This window comes from Camelina sativa, chromosome 17, assembly GCF_000633955.1.
Source record: "Camelina sativa cultivar DH55 chromosome 17, Cs, whole genome shotgun sequence".
NCBI lineage: Eukaryota > Viridiplantae > Streptophyta > Magnoliopsida > Brassicales > Brassicaceae > Camelina > Camelina sativa.
In genome coordinates this window covers 5,618,276-5,641,727 of record NC_025701.1, presented here as the reverse complement: position 1 = coordinate 5,641,727, position 23,452 = coordinate 5,618,276, and the positions used below count along the sequence as shown (strand labels likewise).

The 23,452-nt window shown below is 38.5% G+C and overlaps 6 protein-coding genes across 6 annotated transcripts; 3 read left to right on the top strand and 3 right to left on the bottom strand.

Moving 5' to 3' along the window:
• Positions 238–2,375, top strand: LOC104755516 (guard cell S-type anion channel SLAC1). Its single transcript, XM_010477918.2, has 3 exons — positions 238–895; positions 973–1,784; positions 1,864–2,375. Exons 1-3 carry the CDS (start codon positions 386–388, stop codon positions 2,213–2,215), a joined length of 1,674 nt encoding a protein of 557 aa, XP_010476220.1. The 5' UTR covers positions 238–385; the 3' UTR covers positions 2,216–2,375.
• Positions 2,257–9,090, bottom strand: LOC104755517 (vacuolar protein sorting-associated protein 18 homolog). Its single transcript, XM_010477919.2, has 24 exons — positions 8,961–9,090; positions 8,698–8,882; positions 8,398–8,610; positions 8,156–8,295; positions 7,960–8,055; positions 7,560–7,627; positions 7,360–7,461; positions 7,127–7,271; positions 6,859–7,002; positions 6,622–6,741; positions 6,410–6,466; positions 6,270–6,329; positions 6,034–6,141; positions 5,712–5,854; positions 5,435–5,513; positions 5,269–5,331; positions 5,044–5,174; positions 4,869–4,974; positions 4,504–4,692; positions 3,532–3,759; positions 3,277–3,432; positions 3,021–3,182; positions 2,714–2,830; positions 2,257–2,620 (listed from the first exon to the last, which is right to left on the bottom strand). Exons 2-24 carry the CDS (start codon positions 8,858–8,860, stop codon positions 2,444–2,446), a joined length of 2,967 nt encoding a protein of 988 aa, XP_010476221.1. The 5' UTR covers positions 8,861–8,882; positions 8,961–9,090; the 3' UTR covers positions 2,257–2,443.
• Positions 9,488–11,661, top strand: LOC104755515 (probable aminotransferase ACS10). Its single transcript, XM_010477917.1, has 4 exons — positions 9,488–10,096; positions 10,178–10,285; positions 10,540–10,700; positions 10,788–11,661. The coding sequence occupies exons 1-4, from the start codon at positions 9,635–9,637 to the stop codon at positions 11,650–11,652; spliced, it is 1,596 nt and encodes a 531-aa protein (XP_010476219.1). The 5' UTR covers positions 9,488–9,634; the 3' UTR covers positions 11,653–11,661.
• LOC104755514 (probable LRR receptor-like serine/threonine-protein kinase At1g12460) lies at positions 11,677–15,205 on the bottom strand. The gene is made up of 2 exons (XM_010477916.2): positions 13,409–15,205; positions 11,677–13,316 (listed from the first exon to the last, which is right to left on the bottom strand). Exons 1-2 carry the CDS (start codon positions 14,563–14,565, stop codon positions 11,819–11,821), a joined length of 2,655 nt encoding a protein of 884 aa, XP_010476218.1. The 5' UTR covers positions 14,566–15,205; the 3' UTR covers positions 11,677–11,818.
• On the bottom strand, positions 16,203–18,200 carry LOC104755513 (transmembrane protein 64). Its single transcript, XM_010477914.1, has 4 exons — positions 17,701–18,200; positions 16,916–17,152; positions 16,584–16,801; positions 16,203–16,485 (listed from the first exon to the last, which is right to left on the bottom strand). Exons 1-4 carry the CDS (start codon positions 17,962–17,964, stop codon positions 16,293–16,295), a joined length of 912 nt encoding a protein of 303 aa, XP_010476216.1. The 5' UTR covers positions 17,965–18,200; the 3' UTR covers positions 16,203–16,292.
• Positions 19,643–21,216, top strand: LOC104755512 (zinc finger A20 and AN1 domain-containing stress-associated protein 1-like). Its single transcript, XM_010477913.1, has 2 exons — positions 19,643–19,934; positions 20,437–21,216. The coding sequence occupies exon 2, from the start codon at positions 20,473–20,475 to the stop codon at positions 20,962–20,964; it is 492 nt and encodes a 163-aa protein (XP_010476215.1). The 5' UTR covers positions 19,643–19,934; positions 20,437–20,472; the 3' UTR covers positions 20,965–21,216.

Below are 23,452 nucleotides of genomic sequence, written 5' to 3'. Positions count from 1 at the left end.
GAGGAAATCGAATCAACTAAACGACTCAAATTTTGTTTCGTAGAAGGAAGAACAGATAACCAAAATGCAATTTGAGTCTCGTGACTAATGGAACGACCTCTCCTATCTGTTTTTTCATGGGTCTCTCTTTTTCCAAGTCGTTTGGATCGAAACACTTTCACGAGAAACCTAAGCAACTTTCCAGGAAAGCCTTGGTTCTCTCATGTACGCATTAAATCACACCATTCAACAAGCTCTCTCGTGATTTCTCTCCTTAACCACATACGTTGCTTTTTAAACTTAGACCATTGCATCTTTCTATATACATCAACATGTTTCCTCTGCATACGAGAGAAACAAAATATATATCTTTTCCTGTGTTTCAAGTATCAGATTGCCCTGATCAATGGAGATGAAACAGTCAAATGCTCATTCCAATTTCGCCGACATCAATGAAGTTGAAGAAGAAGCAGAGCAAGAACCGCAACAGCAGGATAACAACAACTACAACAAGAGGTTCTCTGGTTACAGAGGACCAAACCGAGGGAAACAAAGACCATACAAAGGTTTCAGCAGACAGGTTTCTCTAGAGACAGGCTTCTCAGTGCTCAACAGAGAATCTAGAGAAAGAGATGACAAAAAGAGTTTACCAAGGAGTGGTCGTAGCTTTGGCGGGTTTGAAATAGGCGGAACCATCAACGGTGGAGATGGTCGGAAAGCAGATTTCAGTATGTTTAGGACCAAGTCGACGCTCAGCAAACAAAAATCTCTATTGCCTTCTATCATAAGGGAGAGAGATATTGAGAATTCTTTAAGAACTGAAGATGGTGAGACCAAAGATGATTCTATAAATGAAAATGTTTCTGCAGGAAGATACTTTGCTGCTCTAAGAGGACCCGAATTGGATGAAGTCAAGGTAAAACAACTAACAACTTTAGTTTCTTCTTTTATCTTTCTCTCTGCAAAGCTTATTCCAACTGTATTCTCTTTCAGGAAAATGAAGATATTCTGCTTCCAAAAGAAGAGCAATGGCCGTTTCTTCTAAGGTTCCCTATTGGATGCTACGGTATCTGTTTGGGACTAAGCAGTCAAGCTGTCTTGTGGCTTGCCCTAGCGAAAAGTCCCGCAACAAACTTTTTACACATCACACCATTGATTAACTTAGTTGTATGGCTATTGTCACTGGTAGCCTTAGTCTCTGTGTCCTTCACTTACATACTCAAATGCATCTTCTACTTCGAAGCTGTCAAAAGAGAGTACTTTCATCCAGTTCGAGTCAACTTCTTCTTCGCTCCTTGGGTGGTTTGCATGTTTCTAGCCATCAGTGTACCTCCCGTCTTCTTATCAAACCGACAATACCTCCATCCCGCAATTTGGTGCGTTTTCATGGGTCCTTATTTCCTCCTCGAGCTAAAGATCTACGGGCAATGGCTTTCAGGAGGGAAAAGACGACTATGCAAAGTCGCAAACCCGTCTTCTCACCTTTCTGTTGTAGGGAATTTCGTCGGGGCCATCTTAGCTTCAAAAGTTGGATGGAGTGAAGTAGCTAAGTTTCTATGGGCAGTAGGTTTTGCACATTACTTGGTTGTGTTTGTAACACTTTATCAGAGACTTCCCACAAGTGAAGCTCTGCCTAAAGAGCTTCATCCTGTTTATTCTATGTTCATAGCTGCCCCATCAGCAGCAAGTATAGCTTGGAACACGATATATGGCCAATTCGACGGATGTTCAAGAACTTGCTTCTTTATTGCACTCTTCCTATACATCTCCCTTGTAGCGCGGATCAATTTCTTCACCGGATTCAAGTAAGTCCATCTAGGGTTTATATATTTTCTCAGTCAAAGATGTGTTGATGCAACGAAGTGGCTAAGGAGTTGTATGCAGGTTCTCAGTGGCGTGGTGGTCATATACTTTTCCTATGACAACAGCATCAGTAGCAACAATAAAGTATGCAGAGGCAGTACCTGGTTACCCCAGCCGGGCTCTAGCACTCACTCTTTCCTTCATATCCACGGCGATGGTCTGCATGTTGTTTGTCTCCACGCTTCTCCACGCCCTTGTCTGGCAAACTTTGTTCCCAAACGATCTTGCAATTGCCATTACAAAGAGGAAACTTACCAGGGAGAAGAAGCCTTTCAAGAGAGCTTATGACTTGAAGCGCTGGACCAAGCAGGCTCTGGCCAAGAAAATATCTGCAGAAAAAGATTTTGAGGCCGAGGAAGAATCGCGTCACTGATGCAAAATCATGGAATACAGTAATATTTCATATCGAAAAAATAGTCATGGAAACATTTTAGATAGTAGAGACACAAGTAGGTGAGACAGATTAATGTATGTATATCTCCAGAAGCATGTTTAATAATAATATTACATCAATAATACAGCACTTAAAATCACATTCATAGTTCAAAGCTAGCTGAAGAAGAGATCACACAAAAAAAAAAAAATCACTGGGTGACATGAATCAAACAGGCAAAGAAATGGTCCTCTGGTTTGCTAAGTTGGTCGGTGGTCGGAGGTCCCAAGATGCAGAATTTAGTGAATCTTCAGGTTTGATAAAAGGCAAAGTGATCTCGTTGATCATTAATTCTCCACAGAACGGGCATTCGCTGGCAATAGCATCATCTAGCTCTGACCGAAGCTGCCTCACGGTAAAGAAAAAATATGTCAAGCCATAGAAAAATGTTAAGAAAAGATTGAAAAAAGGAAAGAATAATGAAACAAATGTCCATACCTTGTCTGCAGTAGTTGTATTTGTTATGGGTTCATCAGATCGGCTACCATTTATATCCCTCCGGGTTTCGCTACCAAGCAATGTCAGCTGCTTCTGCAGATCAAGTATATGCTCGGCCTACAGATTTTTGGATAACCAAAAATGGAATCACAATTTTAACATGGAAAATTAAGAACTCAGCTACAGGTATAATTTTGTCCAAAAAAAAGCTGCAGGTACAGTAAATCGTACCCATGGTACTTTCATCATAGCATACACTCCAGAACAACTGAATATCACTAAAGGGAACTCATGGCTAGAAACTTACTTGCTCTTCGTGTGCACAGCTTGTGACGTGTGTGATCAGGCACTGTGCATGGAAAGAGTGCCCACAAGGAAAGACATAAAAAGGAGCTAATGGTCCAGCTGAAGTATATCCCTGGGCCATTCTGAAATCTCCGGTCATCATCAAGATTTTACGTTTACAAACCTGGTAATATATTGAAAAGCATAAGCTCTGCTGGTAATTTTGGTGCTTCGCACATAAATATCATAGATAGATAAGTTCTGCTGGATGATCATACCCCGCATTCCTCGTCACGGTCGATTACAGCATATCTTTGAGTTAGCGCACTAATATCATTTCTAATGTTATCCGCACCACGTGTGGCATCATTCATCTCCTCTTTCAGTTGTTCTATTTGCTTGTTGTAATCCTCAAGAGATGAGCAAATCGCTTCCTGCAAGAGGAATTGAAGAAAATAACAAGAGAGTAGAAGCAACTTGTAAGGTCCAAGACTAGTGTTTGTGTGTCTTGAAAAGAGGAAAAGTTGACTAACCTTGAAGTCATCAATTAAGGCAAAGTCCGGAAAGAAAGGCAAAATATCTTCTATCTTTAGAAGACCATCAGTTTCCTTGAGAAAAGCAATAGCTTTCCTTATGTTTTCCCTTTTAGCTCCCTTTTCCTGCTTGACAACATGCTTTGCAACCATCAGCCACAGCTTCTTTCTCAAGTCTTCATCATCTTCAACCTTATCAGCCTCAGCCATAGCAAGTTCTGGATCAATCTGTAAAATAAATTGTATTCAACCACTACCACAAGAAAGTTCGGACTAAATTGGTCAACCAATCTTTCTGAGACATATTGACATCATATAATGTGGCGAATTCAGAATCTTTCAGTAGCCATTTTGTTTCAAAATATGTCACGAACTAAAGATGGCGCGAGTGCGTAGAAGAAGGAAGTGGAAGATAGTTGATTTTTTATATTAACGGATTTATTACCTGAAGAGCAAGGGCTACTGCCTCTTCATGCATAGACATCATGCTGTAGATATGGACACAGGCACGGGTTCTCTTTTCTTTGAGACACAGGCGCAAAGCATATTTGGGATCGTAGAAAAACTCGGGACCGTTTTCTCGTCCTTTCCCAAATTTGCATTGCAGGAAACGAAGCAGGGCACTGTCATCTTCCTAAATGTATAAGAAAAATAAAACCATTACGTAGCACTCCAGCAACCTATNACAGCTTCTTTCTCAAGTCTTCATCATCTTCAACCTTATCAGCCTCAGCCATAGCAAGTTCTGGATCAATCTGTAAAATAAATTGTATTCAACCACTACCACAAGAAAGTTCGGACTAAATTGGTCAACCAATCTTTCTGAGACATATTGACATCATATAATGTGGCGAATTCAGAATCTTTCAGTAGCCATTTTGTTTCAAAATATGTCACGAACTAAAGATGGCGCGAGTGCGTAGAAGAAGGAAGTGGAAGATAGTTGATTTTTTATATTAACGGATTTATTACCTGAAGAGCAAGGGCTACTGCCTCTTCATGCATAGACATCATGCTGTAGATATGGACACAGGCACGGGTTCTCTTTTCTTTGAGACACAGGCGCAAAGCATATTTGGGATCGTAGAAAAACTCGGGACCGTTTTCTCGTCCTTTCCCAAATTTGCATTGCAGGAAACGAAGCAGGGCACTGTCATCTTCCTAAATGTATAAGAAAAATAAAACCATTACGTAGCACTCCAGCAACCTATAGTCAGTTGTCACAGTCATACAAGTGAAAAAAGAGACAGTAACCCTAGATGTTGCTTCCCGGTTAATTACATGACTCTAAAGTTATAAGGAATCAAAGAAAATTTGTCACCGAAAACCAACCAAACCTGCTTGGCATATAATGAGAGAAGTAAATTGTGAATCCCTGGGTCCTCGTTATGCAAACGGTGGACGCAAAACTCAAGATATTTTATGACTTCATGTGTCTCGTTCCTGCATTTTGATTTGAGGAGTTATTGTCCAGATATATAATGAACATATAGTTGAGAAGTGGGACATTACTTTGCATGAGGTTCGCTTGAGTAGCGCATCATTGCAGTAATTAATCTCCTTGGATTAAGGTTTTTGTTGGCCATCCATGCTTCCACGGTTTCATACGCGTCAAGCATAATAAGCTCCGGCGCAAATTTGTACTGAAATGAGCAAAATATGTACTGGTTTACAGGACAAAACAAAGATTGGGAGACTACATAATATCACAAGATCCCAGTGCTTATATTTACAGACCTGAAGCTCATCTGAAACTGAAGATTTCTGTAGCACGTCTAATGCTTTCTTTGCTTCCCCTTGCTAATGGATAAAAGACAAAACTCATAATTTCAACTGAGCAAGCCTGAGTAAGATATTGTATATATGGATCAAGTATGAAAAGAAAACTCATCACGCCATTCACCTGAATATAATGGTGGACTACAATTTCATATTGCTCCTTCAAGTTTGCAAAATATACCAACTCCTCAACCCGACCATAACTACAGGAGATAAAAAAGAAGAAAGGTGATGTCTTATACTGCAAACAAGAGATCCTAGGAGATGTGCTGAAAACAGTCTTTAAGAGAATAGCTTATTCCATAAAATTAATACACATCACTATAAAGGTCCAAGTGTTCACTGTCTAGGGATATAATTTAATAGATCACCTGGGAGGCTGGGATACTTTTGGAATTTACCTTTCCAGAAGTTTCATAGTGGTTGCCTCATCCAATACATCCTTGCAGTCGCTCATGAAAGCACGGAACTCTTGAATGACTGAGTGGTACTCCGAGTCGCGATTTTCTATAGCAGTGTCATCTTCCAAAAGCAACCGATTTATCTAATCTCGCATTCAAGAAACATGGGACCGAGAAACAAGATACAAAAACTCAGAAAGCAAACCGGGGGAGATAAAATATAAGAGGAATCGGGAATACTAGATGAGATAACATAAAGAATTTTCTAAATATATGTTTAACGAGAAGTGAGAACTGAGAACACGGAGAACAAAAGCTAAACCTTGTCCAAATATAGCTCAGTTGCCCATGTTGATATCATGGTTATTTGGCATTTATCATCCTTTGAAAGATTATCAAGCTTCCGCAACAAGAATGTTCTCAAAGCTTCCTGTAATCACACAAGGAACAGAAGGCAGTGAATATCCAAGCCCACATGTGAAACACAATTTTCTCTTCTGAACAGCACGCACATGATTAGAGATTCTTCATGTTTATATAATTAACGTAAATGCTTACCGGTTCGTTTATACTAATAAACTTCAATGTGACCTCCTCAAAAGATATTACGTAATTGATCTGCGAGAAAAACATTGTACCACTTCAAGGATGAATTACATCATGTAAGAACCAAGTACAACAGAGAAGCTAGAAATTACTTTGGCGTAAAATGATGCTGCTCGCAGATATTCCTTGTCGGTGAATGCAGCTTCTGCCTACAACAGAAGATGCCCAATCCACAAATAATCAAAAGAGATATTCTTTCTGCTAATTGTCTATAGGCAGGCGACAGCCATAATACGATATAAAAGGATTTGCAGATATGACACGTATGACATAAAAATCAATGCCTATTAACGTCAAGGATCACCTGAACTAAATAAACTTGGTCTCTCTGGAGAGGGTCACGACAGTTTGCTAAAGCTGCAGCATAGACTTTCAAGTCTAGGTAAACCTTCCACATATCTCGGCCTTCGTCAATCACAGAAACCTAGAGTGAATATATATCCAAACCCAAAAAAGGGAAGTGGAAGCAGCAGATATTAGAAGAATTTGCTCAAGCAGTTTTACAATCATTATAAACGAGTAAGCCAACAACTAAACAGACCTGGAATATCGAATTTTGATCATATGCATAGAAGAGGCCAGCAGAGGCATCGCTGCAAAGTCCAATTATACCCCTCGAAACTGAATCTGCTGTTGTATCAAACTGGAGCTCTTCAATGATTTGTTCACTTATCCGATTCACAACCTACCCCCGCATGTAAGGAATGCAGACGCCAGAAAGTAAGCACACTTATGAAACAAAACACTTATATGTAGGCAGATGAAACTAAATACAAGGAATGTATCAACTTCATGCTGTCCAAACACACCTTAACCTTATTACCAATAAGAAGCAAGAAATGATACTCAGAGAGTGCCATCGAACCAGGCTTGACTGCTTCAGTGCCATCACTCAATTTTGAGTAATCCAAGAGTGCTTTGTTCTCCACAAAGTTTTCATCACCATTTGGATAACTACCAACAAATTTCAATTACATTACAGGATGACATAACATAGAAAGCTCCCCAAAATTTTAAAGGGACACTGTTACAGTCATTCTACCTGTGCTGAGCTCCAAAGTTCAGACCACCATGATAAATTCCTGTTCCTGAAAGCCATGCAAAATGCACTGCTCTTCGTTGCTTTATAAAGAAATGTAGTTCACTGAAAGACGATAAATATCATATGTTCAGAGAGCAGTGTTACAATTTGTGATTTTTCTTTCATACGCAAAATGAGCTTAAGGTAAATCGAGCACTTGCCTGTTTGGTATTTCACCAGGAAGTTCCATAAAATGAACAGCACGTTCTTTATAACTAGCAAAAACAGACTGGAGTAAACACTTAGTAGTTAGAAATTTTGCACGCAAGAAAAGCTAAACCACATTTCAAGAGATCATAGATCTGAAAGCAACAACAATCAACAGAATAAGATAAATCGCATTTGAAAGAAGGAACAATACATTTGAAGCCCAACCATTGGCGAATAAATTGGATCCTGTTCAATAATATAATGTGACCTTCCACTTAATCTTTGAATGCTACCATTTTTCATTATGATAAGAAGTTGATTTTCCTAACTATCATGATAACTGATGTTACCAAATAAATCATAAGATAGGGGTACAGAAATCATCACATAACAGAAGAGAGTTAAGCTTACTTCTAATGTTCCAATCCCGGTGAAGGAGTAGAGTCGAGTGGGAGTTACAGCCATCACATAGTACCTCATCCCACTGCTAATGTTGGCCGTTTCCATCTAGACATTTATTTCAATAAAAGACAAGTGATTGGAAGAATAATAATAAATCCAATGTAGGAAACACATTTAATTACAAGTCAGCGTAAAATGTTAGTACCTGCAAAGCCATGAAAGCCTCGGGAAGTTCTTCAAGTTCAAACAAAAACTTGATGTACTTCTCTCTCTTGTCCTTCTCATCCACGGCCATCTCAAACAGCTGACCATCCTGAGTGCCCAGAATGATCTCCTTGGTTGAAACTGAATTCAAGGAAAGACAAAAACAGAGTCAATATTGATCCATGTCAGGAGAAAAGAAAAAAAAAAACAAGAATAAAACACCAAAAGCATCGTAATAGTAACCTTCAGTAATCTGTTGTCTATTCCAAGCGACGGCATTAATAACCAAACCTTTCAAGCGGCTCAAGACACGAGGCTTAGGCCACTTAGCATGAGTATAAAAGGTTTCAGCTCCACCAACACCAGTGACAGTAGCAATGCAATGGCTACCACCAGGATCAACAAAAACCTTATGAATCGATTGCTCCCCAGCTCGACCAACAGAAAGATCAACATCTAATATCCAAAAATAAACAGATTTCTCTCAACTTATTCCGGTGAAATTAGCAAACCAAAAAGGATAAAGAAACTTGAAAAAATTACCATTAGAATTGCCAAGTCCGAAGTCATGGCGTATAATCCATCCTTTACTAGTTCCCAGAACAATTACGTCGTTCCCAGCAGCCATACATGTAATCATGCCCCGATTCTTCGTGGCATATCTCTCTAGGAGATCAACTGAAAATACTTGCCTTCCTTGATCCATCCTCTTTGATTGATTTAAACAACTGCACAATAATGAGAGATTCTGAACACATTGGGACAAAATCGAACTGTAAATGTAAAAAACCAAGCGAAATCGTTACCTTTCGCCGGAGATCTTAATCGGCGACCAGGATAAGCCAGTCCCGGTTTATGAAATCTGATCGGCGACGACAAGGAAACAACACCGTGTCTTTGAGTGGATTCCGACTTATTTCAATCCAACAACAAAATTCAAAGGCCGATTCCCAATAAAACAGCCAAAACGGCTGCGTTTTTATCTTGGTTAGTCTGATTCAATCTCAAACCGGTTCAATGTTGTTGAAATTGGATTTGTATCGATTTTAAAAAAACTAAAGAGAAACGCACCGTTTTAAGAGTTCTTGGAGGCTTTTTAATAACAAAAGTGTTGGAGCTGAGAATAGGCCCAGCCCAGTTATAATTTATATTTTAATTTTCTCTTCAAGAAAGTTGTGATGTATTATTTATCCGATTTGGGTCGCTGTGACTTGTGGTTGCGGATAACAATAGAAAGGACAAAGACTAAGAGGGTAACATGGTAATTTACATTACTCCGCCCTCCAAAAAAAAATCTCAACGACTCAAAAACCTTATTATGAGCAAGCAAGCAAACGAATCAACGCCACTACCCAAAAAATTCCAAACAAATCTCTCTGTTTCTTTTAGTTCGCCGCTGACCCGATAATTCATTTTCCCGACCCGGTTTGAAACACACACTCGAAGCCCCTATGTCATAACTCATGACTAGTTGGGTATCATGACTCGTACCGGAGCAGGAGCGGTACACCCGATTCAGAGAACAACCGTGATGAGAGTGATTGTGCCATTACAAGGAGTGGTTCAAGGCCGTGGTGGTTTAGTCTTGGGCTCTGTAATTCCTTGTGCTTTCTTCTACTTTCTCCAGTTTTACCTCAAACGAAACCGTAGAGACGAACCAGAACCCGAACCCGAACCGGTTATTCAGAACTCAGCCTCCTCTACCAACAACAATTCAGGTTCCTCGAGTCCGACTCAGTCCGAGCTTAATGGCTTGTCTAGGTCTCTCTCTCGGGTCATTCTCTCGCCGAGAAGTTCCGGGGCTCACGTTTCCGTTTCGGGTCGGGCTAATTGTATCCTCAAAGGTGGGGATTCACCGGGACTGAGACGGGTCGAGGAGGATTCGTATGATGAGTCGGGTAACCCGGATGGCATCATCGAGCTTGGTTTAGCTCAGAACAAGGTCAACAAAATCAAAAGTTTCGTTTTTTATTTGCTTTGTTCTATGAATGTTTTATAATCTTAGTGTTCTTTTTTTTTACAGTTGAGCTTGGATGTTATCAGAGATTGGGTTTCTCAAACTTCAGTTGGATTGAGTTTAAGTGGGATTGCTTCTTATGAGCCTCCTGATGGACTTATGGAGCTCAAAATGGTTATTTTTCTTTTCAACTTTTCATTGACACCCAATTATGATACTAATACAGATGAAGGAGCTGTAGATTTTCAAATTCTTTAGTGTAGCATCTGTTCTTGTTAGATCCTTATGTGTTCTTGTTTTTGCATTAAAGTCTACTGCTTTTTGATCCTTATGTGTTCTTGTTTTTGCATTAAAGTCTACTGCTTTTTGATCCTTACGTGTTCTTGTTTTTGGATTGAATGTGGAATTCTCATTTTTTATTGGGACAGGGTGTGACAAGGCTCATGTCTGAAGCAACCAAGAATGCTGTTACCTTTGATCCATCGCAGTTAGTATTAACTTCTGGTGCAGCTTCAGCTATCGAGATTCTTTCCTTCTGCTTAGCTGATTCTGGAAACGCTTTCCTTGTTCCAACTCCGTGTTCTCCCGGGTAATGATTTCAGTTTATTGCATTGACTCTATGGCTGCATAGGAAGTACTTAGTCTGTAGCTTAAAAAAGCTGATCTGTTTCTGCAGATTCGATGTAGATGTTAAATGGCGAAACGGAGTTGAAATCATACACGTTCCTTGCAGAAGTTCTGACAATTTCACTATATCAGTGACTGCGCTTGATAGGAGTTTCTCTCAAGCCAAGAAACGTGGTGTGAGAATCCGTGGAGTCATAATCTCAAACCCTTCCAATCCCATGGGAAGTCTCTTGACCAGAGAAAATCTCTACGCTCTTCTAGACTTCACCCGCGAGAAAAACATTCATATAATCTCCAACGAGATCTTTGCTGGTTCGGTCCATGGAGATGATGAAGAAGCAGAGTTTGTCAGCATAGCTGAAATAGCTGACACAGAAGAGCATCTCGACAAGGAAAGAGTTCACATCGTGTACGATATTTCAAAAGACTTGTCTTTTCCAGGACTCAGAGCTGGCGCCATTTACTCCTTCAATGAGAACATTTTAGCAGCTTCCAGAAAGCTCACAGTGTTCTCACCCGTGTCATCACCATCCCAGCATTTGCTCATCTCCGCAATCTCCAAACCGGAGTTCATTCAAACATATGTTAAAACCAATAGGCAGAGACTACAGAGAATCTACTCAGAGTTTGTCAAAGGATTGAAAGGTTTAGGAATCGAGTGCACGAGAAGCAATGGAGGGTTGTTTTGTTGGGCAGATATGAGAGGATTCATCTCTTCTTACAGCGAGAAAGGCGAGATTGAGCTTTGGAACAAGTTCTTGAACATTGGTAAGATCAATGTAACACCAGGGTCTTGTTGTCATTGTATTGAACCAGGATGGTTTAGATTCTGTATCAGTAATTTGTCAGAGAAAGATGTGTTTGTCGTTATCAACCGAATCAGAAAAGTTTGTATAAGAAAAACTCAAGATTGAAAGTGCTTATCTACATTCCTCAAGAACAAATTCATTGAGCAAACATAAATCTAAACCGGAACATCCCAAAAAATCACCAAAATCTAAAAGAATGAACTTATTCCCCTCTAAACACTACACTGCACATTTTCTATGCAATCATTACTCAAAGGAATAAAAGGCTTCATCATGATCCAAAACCATTTCTGATTGATTCAAGAACCTGCACAACCTCAGCCATACTCGGTCTCTTCAATGGATTCTCTGACGTGCAAATCAGTCCTAACTTCATGACTTGAATAAGCTCATTCTCTTCAAAGTCTCTCAACCTTCTGTCAAAACAATCAGAAGCCGAACCGGTCTCCAATAAATCCCTCACATAATCTCTCAAGATCAAGACTTGGTTTCCTGATCGAGACTCCACTGGTTTTCTACCTGTAACCAGCTCAAGAAGAACCACACCGTAACTATACACGTCGCATTTTTCACTGGCTCTCAAACTCTGCTGAGCTAGTTCTGGAGCAATATACCCCACCGCGTTGTGGAACTTTTTAGTCAAACCGAAACTATCCATAACCGGAAGAAACTTTTCTAATCCATAATCTGATAGCTTTGCTTCATATCTTTCGTCTAGAAGAATGTTGGTGGACTTAACGTTGAGATGAAGAATTGCAGGTTTACAATCATTGTGAAGGAAAGAGAGCGCTTTTGCAGTCCCTAAAGCAATCTGAAATCTTCTGTGCCAATTTAAATCAGTATTCCCATGGCTTGAGCTGGCTCCCGGGAAGATTCTTAGGTGTAGATTATCGTAGAGACTACCATTAGGGACAAATTCAGAGAAGATCAACTGCATTGTTGAGGAAAAGTAGTAACCTTGGAAAGAAGACAGATTTGGATGTTGCAAACCTCCAAGCCGTCCAATTTCTTGCTCAAACTCTTCTTGGTTTCTGATTCTTCCTAAAGTCTCAAGCTTCTTCACTGCAATGGAAACCCCTCCTTCGAAAGATGCTCTATAGACTGATCCAATCGACCCCACGCCAACTATGTTCTCCTTGTCGAGCAAAGCTTTTGTACCTGCCTCCCAATCTTCATACTTTGATGGCAAATTCTTGCTGAAAAGAACAAGTTTTCCAATTATCACACCGGTAGAGTCAATTGAAGACGCCAGAGGAGTGGTTTCGACTGTAAGTATTTCTTCGTCTTTTCTCCTTTTACGAGTTCTTAGGTTCAAAGCAAGCACTATGCAGACACCAAAGAGGATAACAGCAGCAGCAACAATAACGATGATAACCGAAATGCTTAGAGCATTAGAATTTCTGGATTTTGCTGCAGCTCCACGTGAATTGCAGATAGTTGTTACAAGTGGATCACCGCAAAGGAAAGGGTTGTTCAAAAAAGCAGAAGATCCAAAAGCTTGTATCACTGGAACAGGAGGGATAACACCAGAGAGATTGTTATAGGAGACATTGAAATGCGTTAGTGTATTCAAATTCCCAAGGGAAGATGGGATTGGCCCTGAAAGCGAATTCTGCGAAACATCCAGAAACTGGATTCTGGATAGCTTTCCAAGATCAGATGGGATACTTCCATTGAGATGGTTTCGATGCAGATCAAGAATCTTTAGGTTTGTCAAGTTTAATAGCTTCTTAGGGATATCTCCTTCTAAATCATTCCCTGACACATCTCTGCCACCAACAAACAAACAAACATTCAACAACAATGTGAGATTCAATATATCAAATACAGTAACAAGAATGGAGCAACGATTAGAACTTACAGTTCCTGAAGTACTCTGCAATTGGATATATCCTCTGGGATTTCACCAGTCAGATTAAGATTATGCAGACTCAAAACCTGAAGAAACTCCAAACTTCCAATCTCCCTTGGCATCTCCCCATCTATAGAATTATTACCTAATCTGATCACCGAGAGCCTCTCCATCTTCCCAATACCTCCCGGGATACTCCCACTCAGCTTGTTAGACTCCAAATCCAAAAGTTTGAGACTTTTGCAACCCGTTACACTAGTAGGTATCTTCCCAGTTAACTCATTCGATGAAGCATCCAAGAACTCCAAACTTCCACTGCAATCAGCTACCTCTCCAATCTCCCCACCAAACCGGTTCAAAGAGACATTGACATAAGTTATGTTCTCAAATCTAAGAACCTCAAAAGGCGCTAATCCATGGAACAAATTGCTTCCCAAATCGACAAGACGCAATCTCTGACATTTAGGTATCTCCTCAGAGACATCACCAGACAGCAAATTGTTTCTCACTAAGATATACTCAAGAACCGAAATTTCACAAATCCTAGGCGGCAACACTCCTTTCAGATGATTGTAAGAAAAATCAAACCCTTCAAGATTGTTACAGTTAACGATTGAAGCAGGGATTGATCCAGAGAGATTGTTATGAGACAGTGAAACAAATCTGGTCTTGTCACACAACTTAAACAGAGAAACCGGAATCTCCCCAAAGAAACCATTTTTAGACAAGTCTAGAAACCTTAAGCTAGACAAATCACCAATAAACTCCGGGATCGGACCAGACAAGGCATTGGAACTAACATTAATCGTCCACAAAGTTTGCAACTTTGAGTAATCCAACGGTAAATTACCTGTAAACCTGTTGCCAAACAAGGTCAGAACTCGAACAGACTTAAGATTCGACAATCCCGGAGCTAGGGTTCCGGCGAGACTTGTGTTCCACAGAACGATCTTGTCCACGAAACCTTCTGAGTTACAAGTGACTCCATTGAAGCTATTGCAGAGGTCGCCGTCAGAGACCCAAGAAGCCATGCTGTTGTACGGGTCTTCACTGACACTCTCTTTGAACTGAAGCAAAATGTCTCGCTCGTCGATTGTTGTATCAGAGCGAGAAGTTGCAATGTAGATGAAACTTACCAAAACTAGTAAAAGCTGAACCTTTCTCATATCCGACTTGATTAAACGGAACCCGAACCCGAACCCGGTTCGTTAAATTTACAATCTTTTTCTTCCAAGGAGCTCCAAATTGGGATCCGTTCTTATAACACCACAATCAAGAACAACAAGTAGCTGCATTTATGAAACCCAAATGTGATTGATCTTTTCTTGGGATTGAGCTGTTAAAGCTTAGAACTTTTGAGCTGCTACTGCATTTAATATAGTCATCCTTAACGGCTAGAAAAAAAAAATGTACCGACCAAAGTCTACACTTTCAAGAAACGACAAAAGAAGAAAGAATCACAGATTCAAGAACAGCTGGTGAACCAAACGAAACTGAACAAAAAATTAGAAATTTGTTCAGAACTCAGCTCAGCTTTGCAATTATAGAGAAGAGTAATGTGTGTGTGAGTGCCTTGGCTGGAAAGTAACTTACTTACTTAATGAAAGAATTAAATGATCTCACTCTCTCACTCTCTGGCTTCCACCAAACGAAGAAGAAGCACGTGCCTTGCTTTGTTCATCGTCTATATGTGGAGCGATACATATGTGTGTATGTAAACGTTTTATACTGTATGTAATGGAGTTTAGAGAGTGTCTGCTTGTCTGTACTTCTACCAAAGCATTTATTCTCTCCTTCACCAACCATTATTAAACAATCCTTACCTAATTGTTTTCACAATTGTGTAAATAAATAATAGAAATATCGATTTTTTAAGAAGAAGAAGAAGAAAGAAAAAAAACTAGTTATGGTCCCCATTGCAAACATATTAAATGCGTGAACAGACAACAGAGAATTGTACATTTAGTATTCTATACAAATGATCAGAAACTATTGGGAATATATATTTTTTCTAGTTATAGTAAAAGTAAATGACTTATGAATCTACATGGTTTTTGTTGATGGTTTAGAGTAAGATTCATTTGTGTTATGTTTGGTGCTAATGCATAAGTTGAGGGTCCAATTTCAAATCAAACTTTTGGAAACATATGGGTTTAAAAAAAAAGGGAGAAGAGAATTAGAGACAGAGACGGGTGAGTGACCAAAAAAAAAGTAAAAAACGTCTTTCTGTCATTTGTTTGTTTCTGTGGCTTTTTGTTCTCTCTGTTTTATGTTATTGTGTTTGTTTGTTTAAATATTTTTTTGTTCCTTTTTCCCCAATTTTTTTTTCATGATTCTTTTGAAGATTTTGATTTAGTTCTCTGAGGGAAGAGCTCATTGATAGAGATAATTTTATCATGCATAGAGGACACACAATCTTCAAGATGAGACATTGAATAGCACTGTCAAATTATTACCGTTGTACACTTGTCAGAGTTAATTACTTTGCCTTTTGTAACCCATTTTTAATATGTGTTATTTCAATTTCCAATCATGCTTTGTGTCGGAAATCTAATTAATCTCCTCACCGTGAGGTCCTCACGTTATTAACTCATACTAGTATTTGATTGTTTTGTTCTTCTTCCAACTTTATAAAGGAAAAGCTTATGGTACTACTTCTATGAGCCCAACAATACATACTTCCATGAAACGAAAGATAGAAAAATTAGATGATCTAATAGAGATATACATTGAAATTTTTTTCAAAATTCAGTTGATATATATATACAAAAAACATAAATATTCATTTTCAAATGAATATGAATAACAAGAAAAACAAAACATATATATTATCAATTTCAAGATCGTGTTAGATGATATGTTGCGGTAACGAAGCGCTTAATGGTGGAAAGAGTTAGAGTATTGGATTTTGTAGTGTCTCCACTTCTTCTAATTGCATTGCACTTAGCTTCTTCTTTGCATAGATTGTGCAGACTATAGTAGCGCTTGCAGTTACACAGAAGCCGAGAACATTCACGACTATCTCCACAACCGAAAGCATGTGTCTCTCATCCGATGCAACTGCTAGTGTTCTTAGCATTATTCCCCTGCAAATAACCAAAAAAAAAGTACACCAATCTAAGATTCTGCAGAAACATGTCTGAACACAGAGACAGGAGACAGAGAGAGAGAGGGAGGCATATACGTGTAAATTGAGACAAAGATCTCAGGAACCATTCCAACAAGAGAGCCTAAGATGTAAGGACCGTAGTGAACTCCAGTCGCTAATGCGCAGTAGTTGTAGATCATGTAAGGGAATGGAGAGACACGGATTAGAGTGACTGCTTGAAACTGATGAAACCATGTTCCTTCACCGGCAGCTCTAAGTATGGCTGCTTTTTTCGGGTATTGCTTCAACCATTCCTGCACAAAAAGACCACGAAGAAAAGGGTCAAAATTGATCATCTAATGGTACAAACTTAACAAGGTTGCAAGCCAAAGAGTGCACAAGATCCAAGTGTTTGAGATGATGCTTACTTGCATCTTGTGGAGAAAGAGATGTCCGATTAAGAAAGGAAGAGTAACACCAATTGATGCTGCTGACAAAATCAAAAGAAACCCCTTTCCGTAACCAAACGTAAGTCCTGCCATCCACATGGAAGGAGAAGAGGGAAGAAGAATGCTTGGGAACAATGCTACCGAGGCAAAGAGTAGAAGACCAAGAACCGGGATGCTGAAAGTTCCTCTCACCCATTTTATAAACGGAATCAGTTCCTGAAAACGTAAAACACATCAAGCACATATGAGGATATATACTTGACGTTTCATAACATAAGAGACCAACTCTATTAGGCTATCACAAATCTCAACAATTGCATAGTTTACAAACATCAAAATGGATCCCTTTATTAACACATACACAGAAATAGTGCAAATCCATATAAAAATTATTTACATTCGAACTTAACGCTGGTGAGCTGCAATGGAGTATAAAGACATCAGCCACGCCATAGGCCACCCATTATTAAACAATGTTTCTAGCATCACAAATGAACATGTCAAACTAATTCTGGAACAAGCAAAACATAGTCGATTGAGAAACACCAGACAGAGCTCATGAATGATAGACAAATTAGCAAACCACAGACACATAATTGGACGAAAGTTTCAAACTTTAGTGGCTGAGCTCACAAATCATAAGACATAAGAACCCTAATTTAAATCAGAAGAAACTAGACTCCTTTACGCAAACCCTAATTCCAATCAAATGTAACCATATAAGCAATCAGATCTTCGAAAAAAAGAAAAAGAAAAAAACGAACCTTTTCGATTAAAAAGGGACCAATCCATTTGATAATAACAAAAGCCAAAGAACCCAAAAAAGCGACCAAGGAGATCAATTTCACCCAGAACCAAACAGAAGTAACGGATCCAATCGAACAACCAGATGACGATTCTGATTCCGACGATGATCCTTCTTCTTCATCAGATCCTCCTCTCAATTTAACATAATCACCGTTTTCGGAATCTTCGACTCTCAATTTCAGCTCAGGCACCGTCGCATCGACGCCATTGCTGTACGTCATAGATCGAGAGAGCGAAGATTTCCCCCTCCCAAACAAAAAAAATGAACCCTTTTTCCCCCAAACAAAAAAAAAAACTCGAGAAGCTTCTCTCCGTCAGATTCGTTATGCGACTCTGTTTTTTTTATATTCTTCGGTTTCGTTAGAGTATGAAGAGAATGAGACCGTTAGATCAAAATGGTGGTGGTGATCGGAGAGAGAGAGCGAAGCGAATTGGGTTTTAGAAGAAAGCATCTGAATCCATTATTATTATATTATTCCCTTTTTATATTATGTTTTACTTTAAAAAAAAATAAAAAAGAATAATATCCCAATAATTAGGTGGTGGTTTACTTCAAATTATTAAACCGGACAAGTGGAGACATATGATTGGGTAATAGCTGTTGCTCACGAAGCACCGATATGTGTATAACTTATTAAGCGAGTTGTGTTGCTTGAGTTCCCCCTTCGCTTTGCCGTCACGGTGGGTACATCGTACATGATGTATGTTCCTTATTGATGAATTATATAAAATATAACTAGTTTTGGATAAGAGATGCTTAAGCAAATTATACAATTATACGACTAAATCATTGATATTTAGTTGCTTCAAAGCGAAAGCATAAAAGAGAGAAAGAGGGAAAACAAGACAATGAAAAGCAACCAAAAGATCCAAAATTAGAACAAATTCCTTAAATTATATAAGATTCCTTTCTTTCTTTTTATAACAAAATTATAAGTTTTTCTTGTAAGTGGACATTTTGTATGGTAATAATAATATAGATAGCTACGTTTTGAAATTATAATACTTAATTAACACCAATGACGAGCATATATTAATATATCGTAAGATTTTTGTTTTTTAGCCGTTTCTTGACATAAGTCAATTTCAAATATAGAAATTGACAGATTAACCTATATTTGGTTGGTTATGGTCTTGTATATGGGCTAATCGATACATACAAATTAACAAAATAAAACAAACGAAGGTGATGGAGATCATAATTATCGGATCCATCATAGTATACTAGTGTGCTAGAGTTGTAAAATACAAAATCGGTTTGAAGAAAAAAACGAGAAGAGTCGTTTGCTGAAGATACAAATTCAAATGCACGTTCAGTTTTTTTAACTAACAAAGAACGTGAGTTTGTTTAGGCTCAGGCTCAGCTGGACTCGTTATTTACTGTCTGCAGACACCCTTTGCGTGAATCACCTAATCAGTTGTGATGTCCACCCGAGTGTTTTTGTAGTATAAAATCTACCGTTATCATGTACGTACGCGCCTTAGTATCATAGTATCACATTCTCAATCAAAATCAAAATCAAAAAGAGCGACTGACTGACTAAAACGCGTCAGGACAAACGCGCCACTTTCTTTCTTTTATCCACTGTTACGTCACCGTCCAACCAGCTAAGCCTGTCCCCACAAACCAAACCCGGTTACACATAAACCGGTTTTCATCTATTCACGAACTGAAAACAAAACTTTATCGTAATCCACAAACACCCAAAAAAAAAAAGTTGACAACCCCACCCATTTTATATCCACTTTTTAATACTATCATATCACATTAAAAAAAAAAAAAAACTTCCAATCACAACCGTTGATTTGTAAAACGATGACTTCATCACTCCCCATTTCCTTTCATCGAACGAATATTATAAGACGATCCATAAAATCTCCCCGTGCACCTTACCGCATATGAATAAAACCATTTCGACCACATAGACAAAATGCAAAAGAACCAAAAGAGAGTCTGGTTTCTGTTTTGTCTAAATTTTTTCTCTCTGGCGAAAAAGCTAAAGAGGTTTTCGGTTACGGTCTCGGTCTCCGATCATATCACGAAACTTCTTTTTTCGGTAATTCTCAGTGATTAAATACCGTGTGAGAGATATTTTCTTTACGAGAGAGACTTGTCGCCGCCGGGAAACTAAAGCTTAGAGAGATATCGGAAACTTTGTTCTCCGCCAGCTGAAGTTTGGGTCGGAATTAGGTAAAATTATTAATTTATCTTTTTTGGTTTTGTTCTGTTCCGATTTGTGTGTTCTTCGTTTGATTCCTTAAGTTTTTTGATAGTGAAGATTAAATTAATTCGAAGNAAGACTTATCTCGAAAAAAAAAAAAAAAAAAAAACTAAAAAGACTTATCTCTTTATGCGCCGTGAGGGTAAAATAGTCTTTTTGACTTACACGCTGACCTGGTCGTGAGTGTGTTTGTCAAAATGACGGATTTACACTTCAACTTTATTCAAGAGTCCCATGGGCATTTTCGTCATAAATAATTTTTTAGTCTTTTTTTCTGGCGTAAGTAACAAGCCAAGAATCTTCCATTTTTCTAATTCTATCGATTTTGTCAATCTTCCTTTATTTTCTCGGCGATTCTATCAAAGGAGGAGAGTCATAAGTTACATAATTAAAATAAAAACCCTAACCCTAATTCCAAATTCTGCATCTGTTCTTCAATTCACAAATCTGTGTTTTTTTTTTTAATTGCAGTAAGATTTCGATTTTAGAATTCGAAAGATTTCAATTATGGGTTCTGAGCAAAACGACGGCACAAGCTTCTGTCCTTCAGAGCCAAAGCTCTGCGTCAATGGCTGTGGCTTCTTCGGAAGTCCATCGAACATGAACCTCTGTTCCAAATGCTACAGAGACATCCTAGCCGAGGAGGAGCAAGCCGCTTCTGCTAAAGCCGCCGTCGAGAAATCCCTAAACCCTAATAAACCCAAACTCCAACTGCAACAGAGCAGCACTCCCGGCGTTGTTATCGAATCTGGCTCCTCGTCAACGAGCGGCGGCGAAGCAGCTCCGGTGGATCCGCCGAAACCGACGGCGACTAGATGCTTGAGCTGTAACAAGAAAGTGGGCGTGACGGGTTTCAAGTGTAAGTGTGGGAGCACTTTCTGTGGTGCTCATAGATATCCAGAGAGCCATGACTGTGAATTCGATTTCAAAGGAGTGGCTAGAGAAGCTATTGCTAAGGCTAATCCTGTCGTCAAGGCTGATAAGGTTGAGAGGATATGATTTGGTAATAACAACCAAAGAAAACGAAACTGGTGTCTGTTGTCTTTGTTTTTAATATGTCTCGTGATGTTGGTTGCTTTGGCTCTTTTTTATTTATATTTCGTCTGCTCTTGTTATGGTTTGATTTGCTCTCTAGGGTTTCTTAGGAATTTAGGTTATGCTATTTTATGTGATTTTCATGATTTGGAACGCTGGATTTGTTGTTCTGTAATAAAAAGTGTTGGTTATATTATTATATCAGAAATCTTTATCGTTTGAGCTTACTTCTTTTCTTACCTGGAGGAAGTTGAATCCGTTTGAAGTTGTTGGATTCTCTTGGTTTGTTTATAGGGTAAGTCATGAACAAGTTTGGTTTTTGTATGTAGCTTATGGTGGATAAAAGTGAGTAGCTTGATTGTTCTGAAACTGAAGTCAGAATGTTATGCATCTTACTTCTTCATATCTGGAGGAAGTTAAAATCGTTTGAAGTTGTAGGATTCTCTTGGTTTGTGTATAGTGAAGAAGTTGGGGTTTGTATGTAGTTTATGGTGGATAGACTGCGTAGCATGATTGTTCTGAAACTGAAGGTATCGTCTAGAGAGTTTATATCAGACTATCAGTCTTCTTGTTGATGCTTCTTACTTCTTATCTGAAGGAAGTTGAACCGTTTGAAGTTGTAGGATTCTCTTGGTAGGTTTAAAGAGGACTTATGAACAAGTTTGGGTTTGTATGTAGCTGATGATGGATAAAGTGTGTAGCTTTATAGTTCTGAAACTTAAGATATCGTCTAGGGAGTGTATCTGTATCGAACCGTGGAAGATACCTCTGGCTTGTTTATAGGGGAGTTATCAAAAAGTGGGGTTTGTGTATAGCTTATGGTGGCTGAAGTTTGTAACTTGATAGTTCTGAAACTGAAGATGTCGTGTAGGGTTTCTACATTGAACCATGGAAGAGTTGCATGTCTTTAATTTAGGTGTCCTGGATTGAATGAGTCATTGATTTTGTCTACTTTGTCTTAGCTCGGTTAAACGGTGTTCTTCTTACCTGTAGAAAGTTTGATTCATTTATAGGTGTAGTAGGACTTCGAATAAGTGTAGTTTGTAATATACCTTTGGTGTATTAATGACTGAAGTTGTCAAAGTAGTCTGTCTGCATCAAATCATGGAAGATTAAGAGATGTCTTGAAGTTTAGGTGATAGTATCCAGTGATGCTCGTACGATTCTTTTTATTGGCTTGTATGGTCTTTATATCTTTGGCGATATTTAGACTCTATGAAGAGGGTTTGATTAATAGGAGAAAGGGATTCAAAGCTGTAAACGATAACACGGTGTGTAGTTGAAACCGGAGGTCAGTTAAAACGGCTAATTGAATTAGCCAGTGGCCCAATGCAGATCCTTGAGTGGTGTGTATTGAACATGTCAACATCTACAATCAAGTGCAATAGTTGTCTCCGATCTGTTTTCTATTAAAGGAGTATCCATCAAAATTCATTAATGTTTTTGCAGGCTGCTGATATATGAACTAGATTTGATTTTCCAATACAGTTTTTAAACGAAATTAAAACTTCTATATCAAAACTGAGATTGCTTAACCTACGAGTTGAGATAGACTGTTCTTTGGTATGAACTAAAAAGAAGAAATTATATAACATGCGTTTTTGATATGGCAAACTGTTCTTTTCACTATCACTTCTTTGATGGTTACATTAAAAACCTTGGGTCCATTTTCCGAATCTTATCAAACAATTTACAAAAAGCAAAGAGAGAAAAAGTAATGCACTATAGTTGTCTGGATAAAATAACCTAACATATAAACATGTAGACTTTAAATTTTTCAACCTAACTGTGAATCATGTTTTGTACTTCTTTGCTTTAAGGCTTTAAATGTTTTCTCTTATATGTATATAAAAAAATGGAATAGTGGGGAGATGAAGACCTCATTGTGACATTACAACCTCTCGAAAACCACTTTCAGACCATGATGCAATATCAAATGATCTGACATTGCATCAGTTGTATAACCTTTCAGAACATATTTTGTGTTTGGTTTGCCTTTAGTTTTACAAGTCTAAGCATATCATTGTCCAATATGATCAATAATAAAATACATAATTCTGAAATTACAAAAGAGAAAATAAAAGGTGACCTTTTTATGTTTTAAAAAAGAGCAAAACTCTTTTGTTGGGTGAATATAACTCTCACTTTAGTAAGTCTGGACTAGTTGAGGAAGGCCCCTACATGGAGTACAAATATATAATCTGAGTGCTTTGAATAAGTTTCCCTCTTTATACATGAATGCTGCAGTATATAAAGCACTACTAGAATGACAAAGAAAAAGGTTTCGTTTGACATCTGATTATGAAATATCAGAGATGTGTTAATTGAGTTAAGAACTCACTATTTTAATATTCATTAAATAGAGTTTGTTATGATCAGTGTTTTTAGTTTAGAAAAAATTATGATGTTTTGGAGTACGAATTTGTTCGAACAACTTTTTTTTTTTGTGCCG